This window comes from Protomyctophum bolini (genome assembly GCF_963924005.1).
Source record: "Protomyctophum bolini genome assembly, chromosome: 16".
Taxonomy (NCBI): Eukaryota; Metazoa; Chordata; class Actinopteri; order Myctophiformes; family Myctophidae; genus Protomyctophum; species Protomyctophum bolini.
In genome coordinates, this window is record NC_137877.1 from 35,662,231 (window position 1) to 35,685,725 (window position 23,495).

Here is a 23,495-nt window from a genome sequence, read left to right on the forward strand (position 1 = left end):
GTAGTATTTCTCATTGACGGGTCATATGACTCTAGAAATGGCTTTGAGGGCATACGTGCCTTTATTGAGAAAATTGTTGAGAGCTTGACTCTCGAGGCAAACAGGGACCAGGTGGCAGTTGTTCAATACAGCCGAGATGCCAAAGCCAATTTCTATTTGAATTCATATTCCTCCAAGAGCGATGTGCTGAACATCATAAAAACAATGAGGCATAAGTTGGGCAGACCCCTCAACACTGGCAGAGCATTGGGGTTTGTCAGAAACAGTGTCTTTGCGGCATCTGTTGGTGGCAGACATGGAGATGGTGTGCCTCAGTATTTGTTTGTCTTCAGTGGTGGCAGATCAAGCGATGATGTAAGGAGTCCAGCAAAGTCTCTTAGGGACAATGGTATAAGGACCATTAGCATTGGAACAAAGAATGGTGACACACTGGAATTACAGACTATGTCCTTTACACCAGCTTATTCATTTTCTGTCACGGACTTCAAAAGTCTTAACAGCATACATTCATCTTTGGAAACCGTCATGAGTGGTTCTCATGAAACAACAGAATTTACAACTGTTGTAGGTAAGAATTAAAAGGAGATCATTACACTTTGCATATGTTTGTATTAAGAAGTATATTTAGTTATGCATAAACAGCATCATCCGTGCATATACTATAGTGTCCTTGTAATGTTTGTTTGTATCCATTTCAGACGATTCAGATCTATCAAAAATAGATCTCCAAAATGCGGACATTGTTTTTCTCCTTGATGGATCTGATGAAATGCTGAGAAGTGTAAAACAAATTCAGGACTTTGTCAGACGGTTTGTTAAACAAATTGAAATTGGGCCCAGCAGAGCACAAGTTGCTTTAATTCAGTACAGCGATGAACCCACTGCTGATTTTCTCCTAAATACATATTCATCAGAAAGAGATATCTTGAATCATATAAGCCATTTCAGGCTTAAAGGAGGGAGGACCACTAAGACTGGGGGAGCGCTTGAATATGTGAAAAACAATGTGTTCATTGCCCCCTCTGGGAGCAGAGCCCAAGAAGGCATCCCCCAGATATTAATTCTGTTGAGCGGGAGAAAATCGGAAGATGATGTCCTAATTCCATCAGATCATCTGAGAACTGCTGGAGTTGTGCTTTTTGCTGTTGGGGTTAATAAGGCAGATAGGTCAGAGATGAGGAGCCTGGCTCTCAGTCCCGGAGAGGCATACTTTATCAATGACATTTCTGACCTTAGTGTTGTGAGACAGCAGTTGCTTTCAGATGTTGCATCTGTCAAAGTTACAGTCAGCCCTGGTGTAGGTGAGTTAATCACACCATACATTTTTTCATAGTGCATATTCAAATCGTACATGATTTAAAGGGATTGTGACATAAAAAAAAAGTTTTGGAATTGTTCTAATTTTTTTTTAGGTTTTCTAATCTCAATTGCTCCCAAAAAACATGAACTTTTAACATTCAGTAGATTTTCTGTGATCTGGGGTTTTCTGGCTCAAACAGGTGCTCTGATTTGCCGGCAGTTTGTGATGTAAGAGCCTGCAAATCCCATATATGTCAATGGGATTTGCCAGCAGATGTCACTGTTTTCACTGTGTTGCCTGTTTTCATTGTAGCTCAAAAGGCTTCCAAACCCCAAAGAAAACTTCAGACAAAAGAAAATCCACTGAATGTTCAAAGTTCAGGTTTTTTGGGTGTAATTGAGGTCATGAAACCTAAAACAAAAAACAAAAACAAAAATAAATGAAAATGAATGTCATAAAACCTTTAATGTAATTGACTGGAGACTGTTTATCTTAGTTTCAGGACCCAGTGGGAAAAGAGATATTGTCTTCCTTCTTGACGGATCTGATGACGTTAGGAATAGATTCACAGCCATACGTGACTTTGTTGCAAAGGTTGTGGGTACCCTACATGTGGACCAAGGGAAAGATCAAGTTGCTGTAGTGCAGTATAGTAACAATGCTGAGGTCAACTTCAACTTGAATACTTATAAGACGAAAGACAATCTTCTGAACCATGTAACAAACCTAAAACCAAAAGGTGGAAGGCCACAATATATTGGTACAGCACTACAGTTTGTGAAGGATAGTATCTTTGTTCCAAATGCTGGGAGTCGACGTGATGAAGGTGCTACACAGATACTTATTGTACTGGCTGGAGGTAGATCGAGAGATTTTCCCAGAGGCCCAGCGAATGCACTAAAAAACGAAGGAATTATTACGTTTGCTATTGGCTCAAGAATGACAAATCCGGTTGAGCTTAAAACCATTTCCTCAGACCAAGAATACGCTTATTCAGTTCCTGACTTTGCAAATCTTAGTAACATTCAGCAAAGTTTGCTGACACATCTTAGTCAAGTAACAGCAGAAGAGGAAACAATGCCTGGTAAGCCAAATGCGTGTTGAATCTAACATAGTAAAAAAAATACTTTAGCTGTCTACAGACACAATTTGTCTGACATCTTGTCTATCTTCGTTTCCTCAGTAGAGGATAATACTGCCAGAAGGGATGTAGTATTCCTTCTAGATGGGTCTGATGGCACAAGGAGTGGATTCCCTGCCATGCGTGATTTTGTTCAGAGAGTGGTGGAGAACTTGAACATTGGTGAAAACAAAGACCGTGTTTCTGTGGCCCAGTACAGCAGAGATGCAGAGGTTCACTTCAATCTGAACACATACACCACAAAAACCGATATTGTGGACACAGTCAGAGGCCTGAGGCACAGAGGAGGCAGACCCCTCAACACTGGGGCAGCCCTCCAGTACGTCAGGGACAACGTCTTTACTGCCTCCTCTGGAAGCAGGCGTCTGGAAGGTGTTACACAGATGCTGATACTGCTGAATGGTGGAAAGTCTTTTGACAATGTAGATACACCAGCATCTGCTCTCAAAGAGCAGGGCATTGTTGTGTTTGGAATTGGAAGCAACAGCTCTGACAGCAGAGAACTGCAGAGGATATCCTATGAGCCTAGTTATGCTATTGCAGTGTCTGAATTCACTGACCTCCCCAACGTCCAAGAGCAGCTGTCCGCTGCAATGAGCACAGTCATTGTGAGGGCTATACCCATGACTCCAACAGTAACTGGTAAGACACTGACCATTGTTTAACAGACACCCAGAGTGTCTTTTAATTTAATAATGTGTCTACATTTAGTTTTCTTTCAGTTTGAACTTAGTCCAAGTAGTTGCACCACTTTAAAAGATAAAGGTCAGATAATCGATGTCAATCGATCAGGTCAAATGACCTTTGTTTCACATGTCACCACACACATGAACCCTATAGTAATGTAAATTTCATGTTCCCTAGTTGAGCGCAGTACTCCCGGAAGGGATGTTGTGTTCTTACTGGATGGATCTGATGGCACAAGAAATGGATTCCCAGCAATGCGTGACTTTGTCCAGAGAGCGGTAGAGACCCTGAATGTGGGTGAGAACAAAGATCGTGTGTCATTGGTTCAGTACAGCAGAGATGCAGCTGTCCAATTCTATCTGAACACATACACAACAAAGAGCGATATCCTTGACATTGTCAGAGGCATGAGGCACAAAGGTGGAAGACCCCTCAACACTGGAGCAGCTCTCCAGTATTTGATAGACAATGTCTTCACCGCTTCCGCTGGAAGCAGGCGCCTGGAAGGTGCGCCACAGTTACTAATTGCCCTGATTGGCGGAAGGTCCTTTGACAAGGTTGACACACCAGCCTCTGCTCTCAAAGAGATGGGAGTCTTGACCTTTGCAATTGGAACCAGGGGTTCTGATGCTAGAGAACTGCAAAAGATATCCCAAGAGCCCAGTAATGCTGTGTCTGTCTCTGACTTCACTGACCTCCCCAGTGTCCAGGAGAAACTTCGCTCTTCCATGGAAACAGTGATTGTTGAGGTTACTACTGAATCTCCAACTGTGTTAGGTATGTTCACAGGCATGACCTTTTTCTGGTGGTAGAGGAAAACATATTTGTTTCACGCAAGTTTAGGGGACACTGAAGAAGTAGTAAAACATCTCCAGCACTGATTGTGTTCTGCTCCATTTCTATCTAGTTTATCTGACATAATGTCTGTCTTTGCTTCCCCAGTTGATGATGACACTGCCAGAAGGGATGTAGTATTCCTTCTGGATGGGTCTGATGGCACAAGGAATGGATTCCCTGCCATGCGTGACTTTGTTCAGAGAGTGGTGGAGAACTTGAACATTGGTGAAAACAAAGATCGTGTTTCTGTGGTTCAATACAGCAGAGATTCAGAGGTGCATTTCAATCTGAACACACACACCACTAAGGAAGACATCATTGATACGGTCAGAGGGCTGAGGCACAGAGGAGGCAGACCCCTCAACACCGGAGCAGCCCTCCAACATGTCAGGGACAACGTCTTTACTGTCTCCTCTGGAAGTAGACGTCAAGAGGGCTTCCCTCAGATTCTGATTGTGTTGAGCGGAGGGCGTTCTAGTGATAACGTCGATACACCAGCCTCCGCCCTCAAGTCGGACGGGGTTTTGATTTTCGGCATCGGAACTAGAAATTCTAGCAGAGAGGTTCAGAGGATTGCCTCAGATCCTAATTATGCCCAGTCTGTGTCTGACTTTTCTGACCTCCCTAATGTCCCACAGACATTCATTGCCTCTCTCAACACCATAGGTGTTGAAGAGACCCCCACAACCCCAACAGTCGAAGGTAAGACAACACTTGCTTTGTTAGCTCCCGGCGTGCACCCAATATCCTGCTTAGCATAGGCGACACATGCATAGCAAACTGACAAATACTTTGCAGCTAGTAGAAAGGTATGTAGAAATCATTTGTTTTTGATTTCTGATTCTCCTAGTAGATCGAGGAACTGCCAGAAGGGATGTAGTGTTCCTACTGGATGGTTCTGATGGCACAAGGGATGGATTCCCAGCTATGATAGACTTTGTTCAGAGAGTGGTGGACAGACTGAATGTCGGAGAAAACAAAGACCGTGTCTCAGTGGCCCAGTACAGCAGAGATGCAGAAGTCCACTTCAATCTGAACACATACACCACAAAAACCGATATTGTGGACACGGTCAGAGGCCTGAGCCACAGAGGAGGCAGACCCCTCAACACTGGGGCAGCCCTCCAGTATGTCAGGGACAACGTCTTTACTGCCTCCTCTGGAAGCAGGCGTCTGGAAGGTGTTCCACAGATGCTGATACTGCTGAATGGTGGAAGGTCTTTTGACAATGTAGATACACCAGCATCTGCTCTCAAAGAGCAGGGCATTGTTGTGTTTGGAATTGGAAGCAAGACCTCTGACAGCAGAGAACTGCAGAGGATTTCCTATGAGCCTAGTTATGCTATTGCAGTGTCTGAATTCACTGACCTTCCCAACGTCCAAGAGCAGCTGTCCGCTGCCATGAGCACAGTCATAGTGAGGGCTACACCCATGACTCCAACAGTAACTGGTAAGACACTGACCACTGTTTAACAGACAACCAGAGTGTCTTTTCATTTAATAATGGGTCCACATTTAGTTTTCTTTCAGTTTGAACTTAGTCCAAGTAGTTGCACGACTTTAAAAGAAAAAGGTCAGATAATTGATGTGATCAGGTCAAATTACCTCTGTTTCACATATCACCACACACATGAACCCTATAGTAATGTAAATTTCATGTTCCCTAGTTGAGCGCAGTGCTCCCAGAAGGGATGTTGTGTTCTTACTGGATGGATCCGATGGCACAAGAAATGGATTCCCAGCAATGTGTGACTTTGTCCAGAGAGCGGTAGAGACCCTGAATGTGGGTGAGAACAAAGATCGTGTGTCATTGGTTCAGTACAGCAGAGATGCAGCTGTCCAATTCTATCTGAACACATACACAACAAAGAGCGAGATCCTTGACATTGTCAGAGGCATGAGGCACAAAGGTGGAAGACCCCTCAAAACTGGAGCAGCTCTCCAGTATTTGATAAACAATGTCTTCACTGCTTCCGCTGGAAGCAGGCGCCTGGAAGGCGTGCCACAGTTACTAATTGCGCTGATTGGCGGAAGGTCCTTTGACAAGGTTGACACACCAGCCTCTGCTCTCAAAGAGATGGGAGTCTTGACCTTTGCAATTGGAACCAGGGGCTCTGATGCTAGGGAACTGCAAAAGATATCCCAAGAGCCCAGTAATGCTGTGTCTGTCTCTGACTTCACTGACCTCCCCAGTGTCCAGGAGAAACTTCGCTCTTCCATGGAAACAGTGATTGTTGAGGTTACTACTGAATCTCCAACTGTGTTAGGTATGTTCACAGGCATGACCTTTTTCTGGTGGTAGAGGAAAACATATTTGTTTCAGGCAAGTTTAGGGGACACTGAAGAAGTAGTAAAACATCTCCAGCACTGATGATTGTGTTCTGCTCCATTTCTATCTAGTTTATCTGACATAATGTCTGTCTTTGCTTCCCCAGTTGATGAGGACACTGCCAGAAGGGATGTAGTATTCCTTCTGGATGGGTCTGATGGCACAAGGAATGGATTCCCTGCCATGCGTGATTTTGTTCAGAGAGTGGTGGAGAACTTGAACATTGGTGAAAACAAAGACCGTGTTTCTGTGGCCCAGTACAGCAGAGATGCAGAGGTTCACTTCAATCTGAACACATACACCACAAAAACCGATATTGTGGACACAGTCAGAGGCCTGAGGCACAGAGGAGGCAGACCCCTCAACACTGGGGCAGCCCTCCAGTACGTCAGGGACAACGTCTTTACTGCCTCCTCTGGAAGCAGGCGTCTGGAAGGTGTTCCACAGATGCTGATACTGCTGAATGGTGGACGGTCTTTTGACAATGTAGATACACCAGCATCTGCTCTCAAAGAGCAAGGCATTGTTGTGTTTGGAATTGGAAGCAACAGCTCTGACAGCAGAGAACTGCAGAGGATATCCTATGAGCCTAGTTATGCTATTGCAGTGTCTGAATTCACTGACCTCCCCAACGTCCAAGAGCAGCTGTCGGCTGCCATGAGCACAGTCATTGTGAGGGCTATACCCATGACTCCAACAGTAACTGGTAAGACACTGACCATTGTTTAACCGACACCCAGAGTGTCTTTTAATTTAATAATGTGTCTACATTTAGTTTTCTTTCAGTTTGAACTTAGTCCAAGTAGTTGCACCACTTTAAAAGATAAAGGTCAGATAATTGATGTGATCAGGTCAAATGACCTTTGATTCACATGTCACCACACACATGAACCCTATGGTAATGTAAATTTCATGTTCCCTAGTTGAGCGCAGTACTCCCGGAAGGGATGTTGTGTTCTTACTGGATGGATCCGATGGCACAAGAAATGGATTCCCAGCAATGCGTGACTTTGTCCAGAGAGCGGTAGAGACCCTGAATGTGGGTGAGAACAAAGATCGTGTGTCATTGGTTCAGTACAGCAGAGATGCAGCTGTCCAATTCTATCTGAACACATACACAACAAAGAGCGATATCCTTGACATTGTCAGAGGCATGAGGCACAAAGGTGGAAGACCCCTCAACACTGGAGCAGCTCTCCAGTATTTGATAGACAATGTCTTCACCGCTTCCGCTGGAAGCAGGCGCCTGGAAGGTGCGCCACAGTTACTAATTGCCCTGATTGGCGGAAGGTCCTTTGACAAGGTTGACACACCAGCCTCTGCTCTCAAAGAGATGGGAGTCTTGACCTTTGCAATTGGAACCAGGGGCACTGATGCTAGAGAACTGCAAAAGATATCCCAAGAGCCCAGTAATGCTGTGTCTGTCTCTGACTTCACTGACCTCCCCAGTGTCCAGGAGAAACTTCGCTCTTCCATGGAAACAGTGATTGTTGAGGTTACTACTGAATCTCCAACTGTGTTAGGTATGTTCACAGGCATGACCTTTTTCTGGTGGTAGAGGAAAACATATTTGTTTCAGGCAAGTTTAGGGGACACTGAAGAAGTAGTAAAACATCTCCAGCACTGATGATTGTGTTCTGCTCCATTTCTATCTAGTTTATCTGACATGTCTGTCTTTGCTTCCCCAGTTGATGATGACACTGCCAGAAGGGATGTAGTATTCCTTCTGGATGGGTCTGATGGCACAAGGAATGGATTCCCTGCCATGCGTGATTTTGTTCAGAGAGTGGTGGAGAACTTGAACATTGGTGAAAACAAAGACCGTGTTTCTGTGGCCCAGTACAGCAGAGATGCAGAAGTCCACTTCAATCTGAACACATACACCACAAAAACCGATATTGTGGACACGGTCAGAGGCCTGAGGCACAGAGGAGGCAGACCCCTCAACACTGGGGCAGCCCTCCAGTACGTCAGGGACAACGTCTTTACTGCCTCCTCTGGAAGCAGGCGTCTGGAAGGTGTTCCACAGATGCTGATACTGCTGAATGGTGGACGGTCTTTTGACAATGTAGATACACCAGCATCTGCTCTCAAAGAGCAAGGCATTGTTGTGTTTGGAATTGGAAGCAACAGCTCTGACAGCAGAGAACTGCAGAGGATATCCTATGAGCCTAGTTATGCTATTGCAGTATCTGAATTCACTGACCTCCCCAACGTCCAAGAGCAGCTGTCGGCTGCCATGAGCACAGTGATTGTGAGGGCTATACCCATGACTCCAACAGTAACTGGTAAGACACTGACCATTGTTTAACAGACACCCAGAGTGTCTTTTAATTTAATAATGTGTCTACATTTAGTTTTCTTTCAGTTTGAACTTAGTCCAAGTAGTTGCACCACTTTAAAAGATAAAGGTCAGATAATTGATGTGATCAGGTCAAATGACCTTTGTTTCACATGTCACCACACACATGAACCCTATGGTAATGTAAATTTCATGTTCCCTAGTTGAGCGCAGTACTCCCGGAAGGGATGTTGTGTTCTTACTGGATGGATCCGATGGCACAAGAAATGGATTCCCAGCAATGTGTGACTTTGTCCAGAGAGCGGTAGAGACCCTGAATGTGGGTGAGAACAAAGATCGTGTGTCATTGGTTCAGTACAGCAGAGATGCAGCTGTCCAATTCTATCTGAACACATACACAACAAAGAGCGAGATCCTTGACATTGTCAGAGGCATGAGGCACAAAGGTGGAAGACCCCTCAAAACTGGAGCAGCTCTCCAGTATTTGATAAACAATGTCTTCACTGCTTCCGCTGGAAGCAGGCGCCTGGAAGGTGTGCCACAGTTACTAATTGCCCTGATTGGCGGAAGGTCCTTTGACAATGTTGACAAACCAGCTTCTGCTCTCAAAGAGATGGGAGTCTTGACCTTTGCAATTGGAACCAGGGGCTCTGATGCTAGAGAACTGCAAAATATATCCCAAGAGCCCAGTAATGCTGTGTCTGTCTCTGACTTCACTGATCTCCCCAGTGTCCAGGAGAAACTTCGCTCTTCCATGGAAACAGTGATTGTTGAGGTTACTACTGAATCTCCAACTGTGTTAGGTATGTTCACAGGCATGACCTTTTTCTGGTGGTAGAGGAAAACATATTTGTTTCAGGCAAGTTTAGGGGACACTGAAGAAGTAGTAAAACATCTCCAGCACTGATGATTGTGTTCTGCTCCATTTCAATCTAGTTTATCTGACATGTCTGTCTTTGCTTCCCCAGTTGATGATGACACTGCCAGAAGGGATGTAGTATTCCTTCTGGATGGGTCTGATGGCACAAGGAATGGATTCCCTGCCATGCGTGATTTTGTTCAGAGAGTGGTGGAGAACTTGAACATTGGTGAAAACAAAGACCGTGTTTCTGTGGCCCAGTACAGCAGAGATGCAGAGGTTCACTTCAATCTGAACACATACACCACAAAAACCGATATTGTGGACACAGTCAGAGGCCTGAGGCACAGAGGAGGCAGACCCCTCAACACTGGGGCAGCCCTCCAGTACGTCAGGGACAACGTCTTTACTGCCTCCTCTGGAAGCAGGCGTCTGGAAGGTGTTCCACAGATGCTGATACTGCTGAATGGTGGACGGTCTTTTGACAATGTAGATACACCAGCATCTGCTCTCAAAGAGCAAGGCATTGTTGTGTTTGGAATTGGAAGCAACAGCTCTGACAGCAGAGAACTGCAGAGGATATCCTATGAGCCTAGTTATGCTATTGCAGTATCTGAATTCACTGACCTCCCCAACGTCCAAGAGCAGCTGTCGGCTGCCATGAGCACAGTGATTGTGAGGGCTATACCCATGACTCCAACAGTAACTGGTAAGACACTGACCATTGTTTAACAGACACCCAGAGTGTCTTTTAATTTAATAATGTGTCTACATTTAGTTTTCTTTCAGTTTGAACTTAGTCCAAGTAGTTGCACCACTTTAAAAGATAAAGGTCAGATAATTGATGTGATCAGGTCAAATGACCTTTGTTTCACATGTCACCACACACATAAACCCTATGGTAATGTAAATTTCATGTTCCCTAGTTGAGCGCAGTACTCCCGGAAGGGATGTTGTGTTCTTACTGGATGGATCCGATGGCACAAGAAATGGATTCCCAGCAATGTGTGACTTTGTCCAGAGAGCGGTAGAGACCCTGAATGTGGGTGAGAACAAAGATCGTGTGTCATTGGTTCAGTACAGCAGAGATGCAGCTGTCCAATTCTATCTGAACACATACACAACAAAGAGCGAGATCCTTGACATTGTCAGAGGCATGAGGCACAAAGGTGGAAGACCCCTCAAAACTGGAGCAGCTCTCCAGTATTTGATAAACAATGTCTTCATTGCTTCCGCTGGAAGCAGGCGCCTGGAAGGTGTGCCACAGTTACTAATTGCCCTGATTGGCGGAAGGTCCTTTGACAATGTTGACAAACCAGCTTCTGCTCTCAAAGAGATGGGAGTCTTGACCTTTGCAATTGGAACCAGGGGCTCTGATGCTAGAGAACTGCAAAAGATATCCCAAGAGCCCAGTAATGCTGTGTCTGTCTCTGACTTCACTGACCTCCCCAGTGTCCAGGAGAAACTTCGCTCTTCCATGGAAACAGTGATTGTTGAGGTTACTACTGAATCTCCAACTGTGTTAGGTATGTTCACAGGCATGACCTTTTTCTGGTGGTAGAGGAAAACATATTTGTTTCAGGCAAGTTTAGGGGACACTGAAGAAGTAGTAAAACATCTCCAGCACTGATGATTGTGTTCTGCTCCATTTCTATCTAGTTTATCTGACATGTCTGTCTTTGCTTCCCCAGTTGATGATGACACTGCCAGAAGGGATGTAGTATTCCTTCTGGATGGGTCTGATGGCACAAGGAATGGATTCCCTGCCATGCGTGATTTTGTTCAGAGAGTGGTGGAGAACTTGAACATTGGTGAAAACAAAGACCGTGTTTCTGTGGCCCAGTACAGCAGAGATGCAGAGGTTCACTTCAATCTGAACACATACACCACAAAAACCGATATTGTGGACACAGTCAGAGGCCTGAGGCACAGAGGAGGCAGACCCCTCAACACTGGGGCAGCCCTCCAGTACGTCAGGGACAACGTCTTTACTGCCTCCTCTGGAAGCAGGCGTCTGGAAGGTGTTCCACAGATGCTGATACTGCTGAATGGTGGACGGTCTTTTGACAATGTAGATACACCAGCATCTGCTCTCAAAGAGCAAGGCATTGTTGTGTTTGGAATTGGAAGCAACAGCTCTGACAGCAGAGAACTGCAGAGGATATCCTATGAGCCTAGTTATGCTATTGCAGTATCTGAATTCACTGACCTCCCCAACGTCCAAGAGCAGCTGTCGGCTGCCATGAGCACAGTGATTGTGAGGGCTATACCCATGACTCCAACAGTAACTGGTAAGACACTGACCATTGTTTAACAGACACCCAGAGTGTCTTTTAATTTAATAATGTGTCTACATTTAGTTTTCTTTCAGTTTGAACTTAGTCCAAGTAGTTGCACCACTTTAAAAGATAAAGGTCAGATAATTGATGTGATCAGGTCAAATGACCTTTGTTTCACATGTCACCACACACATAAACCCTATGGTAATGTAAATTTCATGTTCCCTAGTTGAGCGCAGTACTCCCGGAAGGGATGTTGTGTTCTTACTGGATGGATCCGATGGCACAAGAAATGGATTCCCAGCAATGTGTGACTTTGTCCAGAGAGCGGTAGAGACCCTGAATGTGGGTGAGAACAAAGATCGTGTGTCATTGGTTCAGTACAGCAGAGATGCAGCTGTCCAATTCTATCTGAACACATACACAACAAAGAGCGAGATCCTTGACATTGTCAGAGGCATGAGGCACAAAGGTGGAAGACCCCTCAAAACTGGAGCAGCTCTCCAGTATTTGATAAACAATGTCTTCATTGCTTCCGCTGGAAGCAGGCGCCTGGAAGGTGTGCCACAGTTACTAATTGCCCTGATTGGCGGAAGGTCCTTTGACAATGTTGACAAACCAGCTTCTGCTCTCAAAGAGATGGGAGTCTTGACCTTTGCAATTGGAACCAGGGGCTCTGATGCTAGAGAACTGCAAAAGATATCCCAAGAGCCCAGTAATGCTGTGTCTGTCTCTGACTTCACTGACCTCCCCAGTGTCCAGGAGAAACTTCGCTCTTCCATGGAAACAGTGATTGTTGAGGTTACTACTGAATCTCCAACTGTGTTAGGTATGTTCACAGGCATGACCTTTTTCTGGTGGTAGAGGAAAACATATTTGTTTCAGGCAAGTTTAGGGGACACTGAAGAAGTAGTAAAACATCTCCAGCACTGATGATTGTGTTCTGCTCCATTTCTATCTAGTTTATCTGACATGTCTGTCTTTGCTTCCCCAGTTGATGATGACACTGCCAGAAGGGATGTAGTATTCCTTCTGGATGGGTCTGATGGCACAAGGAATGGATTCCCTGCCATGCGTGATTTTGTTCAGAGAGTGGTGGAGAACTTGAACATTGGTGAAAACAAAGACCGTGTTTCTGTGGCCCAGTACAGCAGAGATGCAGAGGTTCACTTCAATCTGAACACATACACCACAAAAACCGATATTGTGGACACAGTCAGAGGCCTGAGGCACAGAGGAGGCAGACCCCTCAACACTGGGGCAGCCCTCCAGTACGTCAGGGACAACGTCTTTACTGCCTCCTCTGGAAGCAGGCGTCTGGAAGGTGTTCCACAGATGCTGATACTGCTGAATGGTGGACGGTCATTTGACAATGTAGATACACCAGCATCTGCTCTCAAAGAGCAAGGCATTGTTGTGTTTGGAATTGGAAGCAACAGCTCTGACAGCAGAGAACTGCAGAGGATATCCTATGAGCCTAGTTATGCTATTGCAGTATCTGAATTCACTGACCTCCCCAACGTCCAAGAGCAGCTGTCGGCTGCCATGAGCACAGTGATTGTGAGGGCTATACCCATGACTCCAACAGTAACTGGTAAGACACTGACCATTGTTTAACAGACACCCAGAGTGTCTTTTAATTTAATAATGTGTCTACATTTAGTTTTCTTTCAGTTTGAACTTAGTCCAAGTAGTTGCACCACTTTAAAAGATAAAGGTCAGATAATTGATGTGATCAGGTCAAATGACCTTTGTTTCACATGTCACCACACACATGAACCCTATAGTAATGTAAATTTCATGTTCCCTAGTTGAGCGCAGTACTCCCGGAAGGGATGTTGTGTTCTTACTGGATGGATCCGATGGCACAAGAAATGGATTCCCAGCAATGTGTGACTTTGTCCAGAGAGCGGTAGAGACCCTGAATGTGGGTGAGAACAAAGATCGTGTGTCATTGGTTCAGTACAGCAGAGATGCAGCTGTCCAATTCTATCTGAACAAATACACAACAAAGAGCGAGATCCTTGACATTGTCAGAGGCATGAGGCACAAAGGTGGAAGACCCCTCAAAACTGGAGCAGCTCTCCAGTATTTGATAAACAATGTCTTCACTGCTTCCGCTGGAAGCAGGCGCCTGGAAGGTGTGCCACAGTTACTAATTGCCCTGATTGGCGGAAGGTCCTTTGACAATGTTGACAAACCAGCTTCTGCTCTCAAAGAGATGGGAGTCTTGACCATTGCAATTGGAACCAGGGGCTCTGATGCTAGAGAACTGCAAAAGATATCCCAAGAGCCCAGTAATGCTGTGTCTGTCTCTGACTTCACTGACCTCCCCAGTGTCCAGGAGAAACTTCGCTCTTCCATGGAAACAGTGATTGTTGAGGTTACTACTGAATCTCCAACTGTGTTAGGTATGTTCACAGGCATGACCTTTTTCTGGTGGTAGAGGAAAACATATTTGTTTCAGGCAAGTTTAGGGGACACTGAAGAAGTAGTAAAACATCTCCAGCACTGATGATTGTGTTCTGCTCCATTTCTATCTAGTTTATCTGACATAATGTCTGTCTTTGCTTCCCCAGTTGATGACACTGCCAGAAGGGATGTAGTATTCCTTCTGGATGGGTCTGATGGCACAAGGAATGGATTCCCTGCCATGCGTGATTTTGTTCAGAGAGTGGTGGAGAACTTGAACATTGGTGAAAACAAAGACCGTGTTTCTGTGGCCCAGTACAGCAGAGATGCAGAGGTTCACTTCAATCTGAACACATACACCACAAAAACCGATATTGTGGACACAGTCAGAGGCCTGAGGCACAGAGGAGGCAGACCCCTCAACACTGGGGCAGCCCTCCAGTATGTCAGGGACAACGTCTTTACTGCCTCCTCTGGAAGCAGGCGCCTGGAAGGTGTTCCACAGATGCTGATACTGCTGAATGGTGGACAGTCTTTTGACAATGTAGATACACCAGCATCTGCTCTCAAAGAGCAGGGCATTGTTGTGTTTGGAATTGGAAGCAACAGCTCTGACAGCAGAGAACTGCAGAGGATATCCTATGAGCCTAGTTATGCTATTGCAGTATCTGAATTCACTGACCTCCCCAACGTCCAAGAGCAGCTGTCGGCTGCCATGAGCACAGTCATTGTGAGGGCTATACCCATGACTCCAACAGTAACTGGTAAGACACTGACCATTGTTTAACAGACACCCATAGTGTCTTTTAATTTAATAATGTGTCTACATTTAGTTTTCTTTCAATTTGAACTTAGTTCAAGTAGTTGCACCACTTTAAAAGATAAAGGTCAGATAATTGATGTGATCAGGTCAAATGACCTTTGTTTCACATGTCACCACACACATGAACCCTATAGTAATGTAAATTTCATGTTCCCTAGTTGAGCGCAGTACTCCCGGAAGGGATGTTGTGTTCTTACTGGATGGATCCGATGGCACAAGAAATGGATTCCCAGCAATGCGTGACTTTGTCCAGAGAGCGGTAGAGACCCTGAATGTGGGTGAGAACAAAGATCGTGTGTCATTGGTTCAGTACAGCAGAGATGCAGCTGTCCAATTCTATCTGAACACATACACAACAAAGAGCGAGATCCTTGACATTGTCAGAGGCATGAGGCACAAAGGTGGAAGACCCCTCAAAACTGGAGCAGCTCTCCAGTATTTGATAGACAATGTCTTCACTGCTTCCGCTGGAAGCAGGCTCCTGGAAGGTGCACCACAGTTACTAATTGCCCTGATTGGCGGAAGGTCCTTTGACAAGGTTGACACACCAGCCTCTGCTCTCAAAGAGATGGGAGTCTTGACCTTTGCAATTGGAACCAGGGGCTCTGATGCTAGGGAACTGCAAAAGATATCCCAAGAGCCCAGTAATGCTGTGTCTGTGTCTGACTTCACTGACCTCCCCAGTGTCCAGGAGAAACTTCGCTCTTCCATGGAAACAGTGATTGTTGAGGTTACTACTGAATCTCCAACTGTGTTAGGTATGTTCACAGGCATGACCTTTTTCTGGTGGTAGAGGAAAACATATTTGTTTCAGGCAAGTTTAGGGGACACTGAAGAAGTAGTAAAACATCTCCAGTAGTTATGATTGTGTTCTGCTCCATTTCGATCTAGTTTATCTGACATAATGTCTGTCTTTGCTTCCCCAGTTGATGATGACACTGTCGGAAGGGATGTAGTATTCCTTCTGGATGGGTCTGATGGCACAAGGAATGGATTCCCTGCCATGCGTGATTTTGTTCAGAGAGTGGTGGAGAACATGAACATTGGTGAAAACAAAGACCGTGTTTCTGTGGTCCAATACAGCAGAGATTCAGAGGTGCATTTCAATCTGAACACACACACCACAAAGGAAGACATCGTTGATACGGTCAGAGGCCTGAGGCATAGAGGAGGCAGACCCCTCAACACCGGGGCAGCCCTCCAACATGTCAGGGACAACGTCTTTACTGCTTCCTCTGGAAGTAGACGTCAAGAGGGCTTCCCTCAGATTCTGATTGTGTTGAGCGGAGGGCGTTCTAGTGATAATGTCGATACACCAGCCTCCGCCCTCAAGTCGGACGGGGTTTTGATTTTCGGCATCGGAACTAGAAATTCTAGCAGAGAGGTTCAGAGGATTGCCTCAGATCCTAATTATGCCCAGTCTGTGTCTGACTTTTCTGACCTCCCTAATGTCCCGCAGACATTCATTGCCTCTCTCAACACCATAGGTGTTGAAGAGACCCCCACAACCCCAACACTCGAAGGTAAGACAACACTTGCTTTGTTAGCTCCCGGCGTGCACCCAATATCCTGCTTAGCATAGGCAACACATGCATAGCAAACTGACAAATCATTTGCAGCTAGTAGAAAGGTATGTTAAAATCATTTGTTTTTGATTTCTGATTCTCCTAGTAGATCAAAGAACTTCCAGAAGGGATGTAGTGTTCCTACTGGATGGTTCTGATGGCACAAGGGATGGATTCCCAGCTATGATAGACTTTGTTCAGAGAGTGGTGGACAGACTGAATGTAGGAGAAAACAAAGACCGTGTCTCAGTGGCCCAGTACAGCAGAGATGCAGAGGTCCACTTCAATCTGAACACATACACCACAAAAAACAATATTGTGGACACGGTCAGAAGCCTGAGGCACAGAGGAGGCAGACCCCTCAACACTGGGGCAGCCCTCCAGTATGTCAGGGACAACGTCTTTACTGCCTCCTCTGGAAGCAGGCGTCTGGAAGGTGTTCCACAGATGCTGATACTGCTGAATGGTGGAAGGTCTTTTGACAATGTAGATACACCAGCATCTGCTCTCAAAGAGCAGGGCATTGTTGTGTTTGGAATTGGAAGCAAGAGCTCTGACAGCAGAGAACTGCAGAGGATATCCTATGAGCCTAGTTATGCTATTGCAGTGTCTGAATTCACTGACCTCCCCAACGTCCAAGAGCAGCTGTCCACTGCCATGAGCACAGTCATTGTAAGGGCTATACCCATGACTCCAACAGTAACTGGTAAGACACTGACTATTGTTTAACAGACACCCACAGTGTCTTTTCATTTAATGTGTCCACATTTAGTTTCTTTCAGTTTGAACTTAGTCCATGTAGTTGCACCACTTTATAAGTAAAGGTCAGATAATTGATGCGATCAGGTCAAATGACCTCTGTTTCACATGTCACCACACACATGAACCCTATAGTAATGTAAATTTCATGTTCCCTAGTTGAGCGCAGTGCTCCTGGAAGGGATGTTGTGTTCTTACTGGATGGATCCGATGGCACAAGAAATGGATTCCCAGCAATGTGTGACTTTGTCCAGAGAGCGGTAGAGACCCTGAATGTGGGTGAGAACAAAGATCGTGTGTCATTGGTTCAGTACAGCAGCGATGCAGCTGTCCAATTCTATCTGAACACATACACAACAAAGAGCGAGATCCTTGACATTGTCAGAGGCATGAGGCACAAAGGTGGAAGACCCCTCAACACTGGAGCAGCTCTCCAGTATTTGATAGACAATGTCTTCACTGCTTCCGCTGGAAGCAGGCGCCTGGAAGGTGCGCCACAGTTACTAATTGCCCTGATTGGCGGAAGGTCCTTTGACAAGGTTGACACACCAGCCTCTGCTCTCAAAGAGATGGGAGTCTTGACCTTTGCAATTGGAACCAGGGGCTCTGATGCTAGGGAACTGCAAAAGATATCCCAAGAGCCCAGTAATGCTGTGTCTGTGTCTGACTTCACTGACCTCCCCAGTGTCCAGGAGAAACTTCGCTCTTCCATGGAAACAGTGATTGTTGAGGTTACTACTGAATCTCCAACTGTGTTAGGTATGTTCACAGGCATGACCTTTTTCTGGTGGTAGAGGAAAACATATTTGTTTCAGGCAAGTTTAGGGGACACTGAAGAAGTAGTAAAACATCTCCAGTAGTTATGATTGTGTTCTGCTCCATTTCGATCTAGTTTATCTGACATAATGTCTGTCTTTGCTTCCCCAGTTGATGATGACACTGCCGGAAGGGATGTAGTATTCCTTCTGGATGGGTCTGATGGCACAAGGAATGGATTCCCTGCCATGCGTGATTTTGTTCAGAGAGTGGTGGAGAACATGAACATTGGTGAAAACAAAGACCGTGTTTCTGTGGTCCAATACAGCAGAGATTCAGAGGTGCATTTCAATCTGAACACACACACCACAAAGGAAGACATCGTTGATACGGTCAGAGGCCTGAGGCATAGAGGAGGCAGACCCCTCAACACCGGGGCAGCCCTCCAACATGTCAGGGACAACGTCTTTACTGTCTCCTCTGGAAGTAGACGTCAAGAGGGCTTCCCTCAGATTCTGATTGTGTTGAGTGGAGGGCGTTCTAGTGATAACGTCGATACACCAGCCTCCGCCCTCAAGTCGGACGGGGTTTTGATTTTCGGCATCGGAACTAGAAATTCTAGCAGAGAGGTTCAGAGGATTGCCTCAGATCCTAATTATGCCCAGTCTGTGTCTGACTTTTCTGACCTCCCTAATGTCCCGCAGACATTCATTGCCTCTCTCAACACCATAGGTGTTGAAGAGATCCCCACAACCCCAACAGTCGAAGGTAAGACAACACTTGCTTTGTTAGCTCCCGGCGTGCACCCAATATCCTGCTTAGCATAGGCGACACATGCATAGCAAACTGACAAATAATTTACAGCTAGTAGAAAGGTATGTTGAAATCATTTGTTTTTGATTTCTGATTCTCCTAGTAGATCAAAGAACTGCCAGAAGGGATGTAGTGTTCCTACTGGATGGTTCTGATGGCACAAGGGATGGATTCCCAGCTATGATAGACTTTGTTCAGAGAGTGGTGGACAGACTGAATGTAGGAGAAAACAAAGACCGTGTCTCAGTGGCCCAGTACAGCAGAGATGCAGAGGTCCACTTCAATCTGAACACATACACCACAAAAAACAATATTGTGGACACGGTCAGAAGCCTGAGGCACAGGGGAGGCAGACCCCTCAACACTGGGGCAGCCCTCCAGTATGTCAGGGACAACGTCTTTACTGCCTCCTCTGGAAGCAGGCGTCTGGAAGGTGTTCCACAGATGCTGATACTGCTGAATGGTGGAAGGTCTTTTGACAATGTAGATACACCAGCATCTGCTCTCAAAGAGCAGGGCATTGTTGTGTTTGGAATTGGAAGCAAGACCTCTGACAGCAGAGAACTGCAGAGGATATCCTATGAGCCTAGTTATGCTATTGCAGTGTCTGAATTCACTGACCTTCCCAACGTCCAAGAGCAGCTGTCCGCTGCCATGAGCACAGTCATAGTGAGGGCTACACCCATGACTCCAACAGTAACTGGTAAGACACTGACCACTGTTTAACAGACAACCAGAGTGTCTTTTCATTTAATAATGGGTCCACATTTAGTTTTCTTAGTCCAAGTAGTTGCACGACTTTAAAAGAAAAAGGTCAGATAATTGATGTGATCAGGTCAAATTACCTCTGTTTCACATTTTACCACACACATGAACCCTATAGTAATGTAAATTTCATGTTCCCTAGTTGAGCGCAGTGCTCCCGGAAGGGATGTTGTGTTCTTACTGGATGGATCTGATGGCACAAGAAATGGATTCCCAGCAATGTGTGACTTTGTCCAGAGAGCGGTAGAGACCCTGAATGTGGGTGAGAACAAAGATCGTGTGTCATTGGTTCAGTACAGCAGAGATGCAGCTGTCCAATTCTATCTGAACACATACACAACAAAGAGCGAGATCCTTGACATTGTCAGAGGCATGAGGCACAAAGGTGGAAGACCCCTCAACACTGGAGCAGCTCTCCAGTATTTGATAGACAATGTCTTCACTGCTTCCGCTGGAAGCAGGCGCCTGGAAGGTGCGCCACAGTTACTAATTGCCCTGATTGGCGGAAGGTCCTTTGACAAGGTTGACACGCCAGCCTCTGCTCTCAAAGAGATGGGAGTCTTGACCTTTGCAATTGGAACCAGGGGCTCTGATGCTAGGGAACTGCAAAAGATATCCCAAGAGCCCAGTAATGCTGTGTCTGTGTCTGACTTCACTGACCTCCCCAGTGTCCAGGAGAAACTTCGCTCTTCCATGGAAACAGTGATTGTTGAGGTTACTCCTGAACCAACAACTGTGTTAGGTATGTTCACAGGCATGTCCTTTTTCTGGTGGTAGAGGAAAACATATTTGTTTCAGGCAAGTTTAGGGGACACTGAAGAAGTAGTAAAACATCTCCAGCACTGATGATTGTGTTCTGCTCCATTTCGATCTAGTTTATCTGACATAATGTCTGTCTTTGCTTCCCCAGTTGATGATGACACTGCCGGAAGGGATGTAGTATTCCTTCTGGATGGGTCTGATGGCACAAGGAATGGATTCCCTGCCATGCGTGATTTTGTTCAGAGAGTGGTGGAGAACTTGAACATTGGTGAAAACAAAGATCGTGTTTCTGTGGTCCAATACAGCAGAGATTCAGAGGTGCATTTCAATCTGAACACACACACCACAAAGGAAGACATCGTTGATACGGTCAGAGGCCTGAGGCATAGAGGAGGCAGACCCCTCAACACCGGGGCAGCCCTCCAACATGTCAGGGACAACGTCTTTACTGCTTCCTCTGGAAGTAGACGTCAAGAGGGCTTCCCTCAGATTCTGATTGTGTTGAGCGCAGGGCGTTCTAGTGATAATGTCGATACACCAGCCTCCGCCCTCAAGTCGGACGGGGTTTTGATTTTCGGCATCGGAACTAGAAATTCTAGCAGAGAGGTTCAGAGGATTGCCTCAGATCCTAATTATGCCCAGTCTGTGTCTGACTTTTCTGACCTCCCTAATGTCCCGCAGACATTCATTGCCTCTCTCAACACCATAGGTGTTGAAGAGACCCCCACAACCCCAAAAGTCGAAGGTAAGACAACACTTGCTTTGTTAGCTCCCGGCGTGCACCCAATATCCTGCTTAGCATAGGCAACACATGCATAGCAAACTGACAAATAATTTGCAGCTAGTAGAAAGGTATGTTGAAATCATTTGTTTTTGATTTCTGATTCTCCTAGTAGATCAAAGAACTGCCAGAAGGGATGTAGTGTTCTTACTGGATGGTTCTGATGGCACAAGGGATGGATTCCCAGCTATGATAGACTTTGTTCAGAGAGTGGTGGACAGACTGAATGTTGGAGAAAACAAAGACCGTGTTTCTGTGGCCCAGTACAGCAGAGATGCAGAAGTCCACTTCAATCTGAACACATACACCACAAAAACCGATATTGTGGACACGGTCAGAGGCCTGAGCCACAGAGGAGGCAGACCCCTCAACACTGGGGCAGCCCTCCAGTACGTCAGGGACAACGTCTTTACTGCCTCCTCTGGAAGCAGGCGTCTGGAAGGTGTTCCACAGATTCTGATACTGCTGAATGGTGGAAGGTCTTTTGACAATGTAGATACACCAGCATCTGCTCTCAAAGAGCAGGGCATTGTTGTGTTTGGAATTGGAAGCAAGAGCTCTGACAGCAGAGAACTGCAGAGGATATCCTATGAGCCTAGTTATGCTATTGCAGTGTCTGAATTCACTGACCTCCCCAACGTCCAAGAGCAGCTGTCCACTGCCATGAGCACAGTCATTGTAAGGGCTATACCCATGACTCCAACAGTAACTGGTAAGACACTGACTATTGTTTAACAGACACCCACAGTGTCTTTTCATTTAATGTGTCCACATTTAGTTTCTTTCAGTTTGAACTTAGTCCAAGTAGTTGCACCACTTTATAGATAAAGGTCAGATAATTGATGTGATCAGGTCAAATGACCTCTGTTTCACATGTCACCACACACATGAACCCTATAGTAATGTAAATTTCATGTTCCCTAGTTGAGCGCAGTGCTCCTGGAAGGGATGTTGTGTTCTTACTGGATGGATCCGATGGCACAAGAAATGGATTCCCAGCAATGCGTGACTTTGTCCAGAGAGCAGTAGAGACCCTGAATGTGGGTGAGAACAAAGATCGTGTGTCATTGGTTCAGTACAGCAGAGATGCAGCTGTCCAATTCTATCTGAACACATACACAACAAAGAGCGAGATCCTTGACATTGTCAGAGGCATGAGGCACAAAGGTGGAAGACCCCTCAACACTGGAGCAGCTCTCCAGTATTTGATAGACAATGTCTTCACTGCTTCCGCTGGAAGCAGGCGCCTGGAAGGTGCGCCACAGTTACTAATTGCCCTGATTGGCGGAAGGTCCTTTGACAAGGTTGACACACCAGCCTCTGCTCTCAAAGAGATGGGAGTCTTGACCTTTGTAATTGGAACCAGGGGCTCTGATGCTAGGGAACTGCAAAAGATATCCCAAGAGCCCAGTAATGCTGTGTCTGTGTCTGACTTCACTGACCTCCCCAGTGTCCAGGAGAAACTTCGCTCTTCCATGGAAACAGTGATTGTTGAGGTTACTCCTGAACCAACAACTGTGTTAGGTATGTTCACAGGCATGTCCTTTTTCTGGAGGTAGAGGAAAACATATTTGTTTCAGGCAAGTTTAGGGGACACTGAAGAAGTAGTAAAACATCTCCAGCACTGATGATTGTGTTCTGCTCCATTTCGATCTAGTTTATCTGACATAATGTCTGTCTTTGCTTCCCCAGTTGATGATGACACTGCCGGAAGGGATGTAGTATTCCTTCTGGATGGGTCTGATGGCACAAGGAATGGATTCCCTGCCATGCGTGATTTTGTTCAGAGAGTGGTGGAGAACTTGAACATTGGTGAAAACAAAGATCGTGTTTCTGTGGTCCAATACAGCAGAGATTCAGAGGTGCATTTCAATCTGAACACACACACCACAAAGGAAGACATCGTTGATACGGTCAGAGGCCTGAGGCATAGAGGAGGCAGACCCCTCAACACCGGGGCAGCCCTCCAACATGTCAGGGACAACGTCTTTACTGCTTCCTCTGGAAGTAGACGTCAAGAGGGCTTCCCTCAGATTCTGATTGTGTTGAGCGGAGGGCGTTCTAGTGATAATGTCGATACACCAGCCTCCGCCCTCAAGTCGGACGGGGTTTTGATTTTCGGCATCGGAACTAGAAATTCTAGCAGAGAGGTTCAGAGGATTGCCTCAGATCCTAATTATGCCCAGTCTGTGTCTGACTTTTCTGACCTCCCTAATGTCCCACAGACATTCATTGCCTCTCTCAACACCATAGGTGTTGAAGAGACCCCCACAACCCCAACAGTCGAAGGTAAGACAACACTTGCTTTGTTAGCTCCCGGCGTGC

The 23,495-nt window shown here is 45.9% G+C and overlaps 5 protein-coding genes across 16 annotated transcripts in view; all 5 read left to right on the plus strand.

Moving 5' to 3' along the window:
* Window positions 1–545: 545 nt before the first annotated feature.
* LOC308330931 (collagen alpha-3(VI) chain-like) lies at window positions 546–3,106 on the plus strand (the record flags this gene model as incomplete). The annotated part of the gene is made up of 3 exons (XM_080786000.1): window positions 546–1,301; window positions 1,797–2,384; window positions 2,484–3,106. Exons 1-3 carry the CDS (start codon window positions 770–772, stop codon window positions 3,104–3,106), a joined length of 1,743 nt encoding a protein of 580 aa, XP_080642126.1. The 5' UTR covers window positions 546–769.
* A 265-nt stretch (window positions 3,107–3,371) lies between these two features.
* On the plus strand, window positions 3,372–7,023 carry LOC308330932 (collagen alpha-3(VI) chain-like; the record flags this gene model as incomplete). Its single annotated transcript, XM_080786001.1, has 5 exons — window positions 3,372–3,905; window positions 4,071–4,667; window positions 4,816–5,415; window positions 5,633–6,232; window positions 6,401–7,023. Exons 1-5 carry the CDS (start codon window positions 3,383–3,385, stop codon window positions 7,021–7,023), a joined length of 2,943 nt encoding a protein of 980 aa, XP_080642127.1. The 5' UTR covers window positions 3,372–3,382.
* Window positions 7,024–7,294: 271 nt separating this feature from the next.
* Window positions 7,295–14,180, plus strand: LOC308330933 (collagen alpha-3(VI) chain-like; the record flags this gene model as incomplete). Its single annotated transcript, XM_080786002.1, has 9 exons — window positions 7,295–7,817; window positions 7,983–8,582; window positions 8,800–9,399; window positions 9,565–10,164; window positions 10,382–10,981; window positions 11,147–11,746; window positions 11,964–12,563; window positions 12,729–13,328; window positions 13,546–14,180. The coding sequence occupies 9 exons, from the start codon at window positions 7,295–7,297 to the stop codon at window positions 14,178–14,180; spliced, it is 5,358 nt and encodes a 1,785-aa protein (XP_080642128.1).
* A 111-nt stretch (window positions 14,181–14,291) lies between these two features.
* LOC308330935 (collagen alpha-3(VI) chain-like) lies at window positions 14,292–14,933 on the plus strand (the record flags this gene model as incomplete). The annotated part of the gene is made up of 1 exon (XM_080786003.1): window positions 14,292–14,933. One exon carries the CDS (start codon window positions 14,292–14,294, stop codon window positions 14,931–14,933), a length of 642 nt encoding a protein of 213 aa, XP_080642129.1.
* Window positions 14,934–15,158: 225 nt separating this feature from the next.
* LOC308331001 (uncharacterized protein) overlaps window positions 15,159–23,495 on the plus strand; it is a 51,706-nt gene continuing 43,369 nt past the window's right edge. For 8 of the 12 annotated variants that reach the window (XM_080786075.1, XM_080786078.1, XM_080786076.1 and 5 more), the window contains exons 1-11: window positions 15,160–15,727; window positions 15,896–16,492; window positions 16,641–17,240; window positions 17,453–18,052; window positions 18,221–18,817; window positions 18,966–19,565; window positions 19,770–20,369; window positions 20,538–21,134; window positions 21,283–21,882; window positions 22,095–22,694; window positions 22,863–23,459. In XM_080786075.1, the coding sequence (XP_080642201.1) occupies window positions 15,205–15,727; window positions 15,896–16,492; window positions 16,641–17,240; window positions 17,453–18,052; window positions 18,221–18,817; window positions 18,966–19,565; window positions 19,770–20,369; window positions 20,538–21,134; window positions 21,283–21,882; window positions 22,095–22,694; window positions 22,863–23,459 (6,511 nt within the window). In that variant the 5' untranslated portion in view covers window positions 15,160–15,204. Of the gene's footprint in view, window positions 15,728–15,895; window positions 16,493–16,640; window positions 17,241–17,452; window positions 18,053–18,220; window positions 18,818–18,965; window positions 19,566–19,769; window positions 20,370–20,537; window positions 21,135–21,282; window positions 21,883–22,094; window positions 22,695–22,862; window positions 23,460–23,495 lie in introns of all 12 variants that reach the window. The other 4 variants (XM_080786086.1, XM_080786080.1, XM_080786079.1 and 1 more) reach the window with 4 other exon arrangements.